Source organism: Silurus aristotelis, assembly GCF_946808225.1.
Source record: "Silurus aristotelis genome assembly, chromosome: 8".
In the NCBI taxonomy this organism is placed as follows: domain Eukaryota; kingdom Metazoa; phylum Chordata; class Actinopteri; order Siluriformes; family Siluridae; genus Silurus; species Silurus aristotelis.
This window is the reverse complement of record NC_139581.1, coordinates 14532962-14540321: the sequence shown is the minus strand read 5'-3', so window position 1 is coordinate 14540321 and position 7360 is coordinate 14532962. Positions and strand designations below refer to the sequence as shown.

The 7360-nt window shown below is 35.8% G+C and overlaps 1 protein-coding gene across 19 annotated transcripts in view; it reads right to left on the bottom strand.

Moving 5' to 3' along the window:
- Positions 1-423: 423 nt before the first annotated feature.
- Positions 424-7360, bottom strand: part of nf1a (neurofibromin 1a) — a 63535-nt gene continuing 56598 nt past the window's right edge. For 4 of the 19 annotated variants that reach the window (XM_083548571.1, XM_083548565.1, XM_083548561.1 and 1 more), the window contains 3 exons: positions 6843-7059; positions 5912-5965; positions 424-3310 (listed from right to left, as the gene is read on the bottom strand). In XM_083548571.1, the coding sequence (XP_083404697.1) occupies positions 3165-3310; positions 5912-5965; positions 6843-7059 (417 nt within the window). In that variant the 3' untranslated portion in view covers positions 424-3164. Of the gene's footprint in view, positions 3311-5911; positions 5966-6382; positions 6527-6842; positions 7060-7360 lie in introns of all 19 variants that reach the window. The other 15 variants (XM_083548564.1, XM_083548567.1, XM_083548574.1 and 12 more) reach the window with 7 other exon arrangements.

The window sequence follows — 7360 nt, the reverse complement described above, 5'->3', positions numbered from 1 at the left end:
AATAATAATCTCACAGATTATTAAAAAAAATGAATAAATTTTCTGACAATATGACAATAGTTAAGACAATTGTTTTTTCCGGAAAAACAATAACACTATATATACATACATATACATACACACACACAGAGACACATTATACATTTTTTATAGATATATATATATATATATATATATATATATATATATATATATATATATATATATATATATATATATACATACATACACACACACACACACACACACACACACACACACACACACACACACACATCTTAGTAACTTTCAGAAGGTAATCTTAGTATTACTGACCATCATTTCAATTAGACCGTGGAATGTAAATTCAATTAGATTCAAATACAACCTGGCAAAAAGGGAGAAAAACAAAACCCCCAAAAAAGAATACACCTGATATCACTGTAACAGGGTAGTGGACAACTTTTATTATGAACACAGGTATAATTAAATTGCCATGTTATACATGTACAGCAACTAACTGCTTTACAAAAAAAGCAATACAATGTTTTATTTACAATCATATAACTTCCAATTTTACACAAACATATTTACAAATGACTAATGTGCTGTGTACAGATGATTTGGTGCAATTAAAACGCAGTAAATGCTTCAGACAAACACAGTTTTGCATTATAAAATACACATTGTTACTCATTTTTAATGTACGCAGAGTTCTTAAAACACACATCGGGATGGAAATGAATAAGACGTTTGCTAACGTCAGTTCATAGACTTTTCAAGGGCAAGCATGCTACCAATTAACTGATGTGCAGGCAGATGTGCCTGCATCTCTAGCTTTTAATATTAGTCTCCTGTAGATCCTGAGAACTTCTACAATACAGGTTAGATGTGTCCTATAAGATGTAACATGTTTCTGGGATTTAAGTACTTAAGGGATAAAGAGGCAATATCACACACGGTTTAGCCTGTCAGTCTTCTGTGTGAAATTGTTTGATATAAAGTGATCCTGCAATGGATCTCAGTATGTGAACAGGTGAGAGAACATGGATGATCCTGCAAAATCACCAATAGAGCAGTAATACTGGATCACCTTTCAAATGATTGCAGTTTTAGACAGACACTGGTATAACATGTGAGGAGCATAAAATACTGGAGTTATAAGGCTTAGACAATCAGAACAGAAACATCAATAAAAAAAAATAAAAAAAAGCTGATGAAAATAACTGCAAGACAGGTTTGGTCCCGATTTAAACGCAATGCAAGAATCACCATAATTTATATTGAACACCACCCATATGACAAAAACAAAGCATTTAAAGCCATTTGTTCAAGGTTGAACAGGGATATAGTGGTTGAATATATTTACTACTGAATCTCAATCCACACATTACTTTGGTTTTTCTAAACGAATACTGGGTAATGCATTTGGTAGGTGCCCTTTTTAGTGTTAAATATCCCTTTAAAAAGTCAACAAGACGAGAGAGAGGGAAAAAAAAAAGCTACAATGGTAAATTGGCAAAACAATTTTTTACCTTTTCCTATTTAAAATGGGGTTTGGATGTGTGTGTGTGTGGGGGGGGGGGGGGGATGGGGGGGCAGAAATAATGAATATTTTAGAGAATATTGCACAATCAGCAAACCTCCTCAGGCCTCGACCTTAACATTTAATGCGGTGTGGATTCTCCACTGTAGTGGCATTTGTAGCTAACAACGTAGATAAATGGCACATTTGTCCTCATGTGGGGACAACAGACACGTATGCACATATAGATGAAAGCCATTCCTATGATGACATGGAACAAGCTAAAGACAGAAAAAGGCCTTAAAGTTTAAATTATGACCACTAGTCATGAAGAAAAACACATCCTACTGTCCTTATTGCAATCTGTCACCATGGCTCGCTCAGTATCCAGGGAGTTCTGTACCATGTTGCTAAATGCTTTGACCGAAGGGGTACCAATAGCAGAGCAAACACCCCATGTCATGTCCATCTTTTCCTGTCTTATGCCCTTCCAGCACACAAACATAAAGCCGACACAACGGCATATATTAAATTACCTTTGCTCCCAAATGTCATTTTGCTATGCTTAGTATTATGGGAATTGAACTCATCAATATTATTCGTTCTCAATATTATTATTTGAATGATGGTTATAAAAGACATCGGTGATTATAAGGGATAATTTCACTGATTTTGAATTAGCTAACTTCACAGAATAAATATGTACAGTAAATGCAGCAAGTAATGATACCTATATATTTGAAGATATGATTTTTTTTTTTTTAATACAGTGCAGCAATGTATGGACATATGTATAACAAAGAACATGTCTCAATAATTAGTACCTGTTTTTCCCCTTCTTCAGCTTATCTTACAAACTATACACAGCTGGTAGACCTGACAAAGGCACACAATGGACAAAACAACAACCCAAAATGTGTGCGCATCATCGTCATCATACGTGTTGTTTCCATATATACATCTGCTCAAATCAGAATGACATCTGATTGCAGTCTGGATTTCAAGCTTGTTGAAAGCAGGGTCTCTGAGGCCCTGCAGATTCAATTAGTCCAGGACAAATGGACCCAGAAAAATCCCGAATTTGAGGCCTTGGTTCTCCACAGTCAGTTTGGTCAGGTGTTGTAGTGGTTATTTAAGTCTGCCACTGTTTTTTTTTTTTTTTTTTCGTTTTTCTTTTGTCTTTTTCTTTTAGACTTTACCCACCATTACAGGGCTTCAGATGTTTAGCCCCAAAATCTCAGACCATTTTAAAGTAATCTGGTTCTACAGTCTGTATAATCTTCTGCTGATACTAAATATTACATTAGCAGATGCTGTCTTAATAACCATGTGAATTCCTTCTTGTTCCCCTGACTTTCAGAGTAGAAGCTGAAAAGTCAGTGGGGTCTAAAAAGATATGAACTGCAGGTTAACTTCTCTTCATGCACCTGTAATAAGCATCTCGAATGATTTAAGACAGCAGTGCTGAATCACACTCCGCTCATGCAAACGTCCCGCACAGGTAAACTCTAGTCTTCTGGCTTCCACACCAAACTAAGGTCAAACTAAAGCAGCTCTCTTACGCAGGAACCATTGTAGACTGGAGAACATGGAACGGAAACAGTTTATGAAGGATGGTTAATGCAGCCTGCTGAATGCCGAATCAGGTCTCAGAGCGTACTCAGACGATCTTCTTGATGCTGGTGCGTTTGAAGCTGCCAGTGCTTCGTTGTTTCTGCACCTGGCTGGCTGAACCATGACGCGCTCTGCTGCTGCTGCACAAGCTGGAGGTGGGAGACAGCTCCACGTTCTCCTTGTTAATACCTGCTGGAGAGACGAGGCAGGTCAAACCTTACCTTTGAAAACTTAATAGCACACGACCAACTATGCCAAGATACTATAAAACTTAGTCAATAATTATTGTATGGCCACCAAGAAAATAAAAATTCTTAAAAAAAATAAAAAAATCGGCACTTCTAAAAAGATTTTCTAAGCCGAAATATTTTGTTTCTCAGTTTTAACATTTCAAAATCCCTCCATTTATGTACTATGCCAGATAACTTTTCAACAACTTGATCGGTGCTAGACATATTTAGTGCATGAGGAAATCCCACCTAATGTTTAGGCAGTCTGGCTGCATTTAAGCTGTCTTAAGTGATCTCTGCCAGCAGACTGACAGCCAAGACAAGGTTAAATAGTACTGTCCTATGTCATTTTAGTAAAATAATGTACATACTTAAGAATTAACATTTTCCTCAAGTTTCCAGAATTATTAGCCGTAGAAACAGGTTTTCCGGACTAAGAGAAAGGGGTTTTGTATTGAATCCCCACTGCTTTGTGCAGCATAGTGCACTAGAGAATCCCATTAAGTTAATCCCTATTCAGAGAACACGTGTATTAATAGGAAGTCATTTGGTATTTCACCTGACTGTTGGAAAGGTTAAACAAAAATACTCCAGCAGAAACACTCAAAATGGATTATTGCCTTAAAATCAGCTTTAAAAAAAAAGCAAAATGCATTGTAAATGCAACTTTTACAAAGATATTAAACTTGTAATGATGTTAGTTATTTAATAGTTTAATTGTAACTATTTACATTGAACATTACCACTGCTTGCTTTGAAATGTAAGCTGGATCAGGAGTTCAAAGGTTTTATTGTATTTCTTTTTTTTTAAGCTGATATGTTTCTTGGTTAATCAATACAACCAGTACCTCACCAATTAGATTACTGGACTGCTTTTAAACATCTTATTACTGATTAAATGTAATTTCTTGATGGCATCCGGTTTCTTAATACATGTACATATTCAAGTATGTAATCCATACAAATTAATTTATTTTAGAGCCATCAAGCGATTAAAATATTTAATCGCACAATTTTGATTTTTAAAAAAACATTGTCTGTCCTAAATGCACCTTAAATAAATACTTTAAGTTTTTAATACTCTAACATGGGCATGGACAAATATGGATGCTTTATGCAAACATATGTTTATTATTAGTGAAACCTTAGTCAACAAAGCATGAAGAAAAAAAATATTCTTGTAAATGTTTTAAATAATTATGGAGTTTTAAAGTAAGTAAATCATCAAGACACCAAACGATGCTATGTTTCCACACGGACGGTTTTAATTGCCGGATGTGTGCACCATGGCGGTTTTTCTGTCTGGGAAATAGGGATATAAGTCTCTGATCCATTACCACAGTAGACCGCAGTAATGCTCAACTTAAGAATGAGAACCTCTAATAAAGAAGAAGGAAAAGAAGAAGAATGGCAGATTTTGGTGCTTTTTCTTTTGGCACATCAGTAAAACAAATGTTTAGTGATTAAAAATTATATTTTGCTGGAGTTTATTATTTATTTATTTTTTTTATATCTGAGTAAAGAAAGGGCATCATGAATAAATGTGTTGCGTTAATAAAATTAGTGCCGTTAAAATTAATCCGTGTTAAAGTGTTCATTTTGACAGCTTTCTATTTTTTTATAGAATATTTAGATAAAAACCCATCCTGAACTCTCAAAGAACAAAAAATATAAATAAAGCTTAGTGATTAATATATAAACATATAAATAAAACTAAGTCGATAAATTAGTGTGAGTCACTGCATAATATAGCCTTGACAGCATTAATTAAATCCTGGCATTTATGTAGATAGAGAGTAATATTTGTTCTGTGTCAGCAGCAAGATATCTACACTCCAGATAGATCTGGTTGAAAAACCAGAAAATCCCTGTCGATCATGTAAAAGTTAAGAAGCTTTGGATAAGTAAGACAGGAAAAGGATAATTGCCTAGACATACTAAAATCTTAAAACAAGAGAACGGATTTTAAAAAAGGACAATAGGTGAAAAAAAATATTTCATAAGAGTTTGTTATTAAAACGTGTTGAGTCCACAAACCAAAGTGTAAAGATTCATGATATTTTATGCTCTGAAAACAATTTAAATAAATAATAAAACTCCTTACTTATTGAAAGTGAAGGAGAAAATGGATTTTTCTTTATTCTATTGACTGAGATTATATAAAGTATTTTTTTTAGATTTAGTTCTATTTTTTCCATATTTAAAATGTCTTGGTCCATAAACAATATTTTTATCCATAATTTTGCCCTCACTCTGGCTGTAAACCAGATTAAATACCACCATTGACCAAAAGGTGGCACAATACAACTTCTGCAATGAACAGATGTTGTTTAGGAAGTGCAAACCCACAGATCTACAAACATGACATAACCTTAACACTTCAGCGAAGAACTGTAAAAAAAAATTCTGCAACAGATTTTTCATCTAATTGATCGAATAAACAGAAAATAAAGCAGTCATGTTCATTATAGTATCATTACAAATTAGCTTCTCTTCACCAGGTTCTGACTTCTTTTTCAAAATAAGCACCAAAGTAAAAGGACAGCAGGAAAAAGGTGAATACCTGGGAGGACGAGGTGTGGTGGGAACACAGCTGACTTAGAGCAAGGCAGAGAGGCTTCACATAGGCATGCACACATACACACAAAGGAGTGGAAAAGAAGGCAGTCATGAGTGATATTCACAACTCACAAAACAGAGGCAATGAATGAAAGAGAAATGAAAAACCGTGACTAAATGCGCAGCCGTTTAAGATCCTTGAAAGGTGGACAATGAAAGGATGATCTGATTGGTGATGCTAAGCAGTCTGAATTATCAACCTTAGTTTGATAGAATTCAAATAAGTCTAAACATGAAAAATGTAATCGATATGTAATGGATTCATATTGATCCTAAAAAAATCAGATGTTGGGGAAATATAAGTATCTGATAAATAACTCTAAAAGACCAATTTATTTTTAAACTGGCCACTTTCAAACATCTGTACCACCATAAAAAGGAATGTAAACAGGTGATAGTCACTGAAATCATTTACCAAAGGGTGCAAACTATAGAACTGGATATTAATTGCCCATCACAGCTCTATAGTTTAGGCTTGTACCAGCGGTTTTCGGGGGCATCTCTTCTGCTGTCCTGGCATGGGACAAAGTTGGGGAGCGTCTATAAACTATGGGGCCCTCTGAATTGACAGCGTGTCCCAAATAAAGAAGAGAGAGTGAAGTGAGGTTAATGTTGATTTCAATGCACAGATGAGAATGACCGTGCACACACACACACGCAAAGCACACACACCAGCTGTTTCATATAACATTATAAGATATAATGTGAACATCACTGAAAAGTTAGGGGCAATTCATAAAGTCTTGAGTGGCAGCATGGCAAAGGCAGCAAACACAAATACAATACACCAGTCTCTACACCATAAGACAACCCTCTCTTCCTTTAGGAGAAACAGTTCAACATGCACATTCATGCACGCCTGCAGAATTTCTGACCTGGTGAGTGCTGCGAGGTCGCCAACGAGGTCATAGAGTTGGACAAGTTGAGGTTGGCAGTAATGCTCAGCTGGCTCTGAACTATGGGTGGATACGGAGAGGTTGGCGTTCGCTGGGACTCTTCGCCTCCTTCCTCTTCAATTCCCGGAAGGTAAGTATCAATCAGAGCATCTAGGAACTTGACCACTAGTTCAGCATAGTCTGGGATTTGGGTTTGCTGCAGAATGAAAGAAAACAAGCCACTTTTTCAGAAGGAGCTACACACTTGTTTGTCACATTGTGGAGTGAACTAAATAGATGCAGTAAAATTTATCACAAGCCACTCAACAGAATGAAGGATCAGCTGTCCGCAGAGCTACAGCTGTACGAGAGATAGATTCTGCTGCCTCTATGTCAGCAGGCCACAGAATACTTCTATAGTAAGTGAAGGCTGTAGTGATATTGATCCTATGAGCAATACACAAATCAAAGCTTTTTCAGCATAACTGTTCCCCAGCAAAAGAGCATTAACGAGGAGG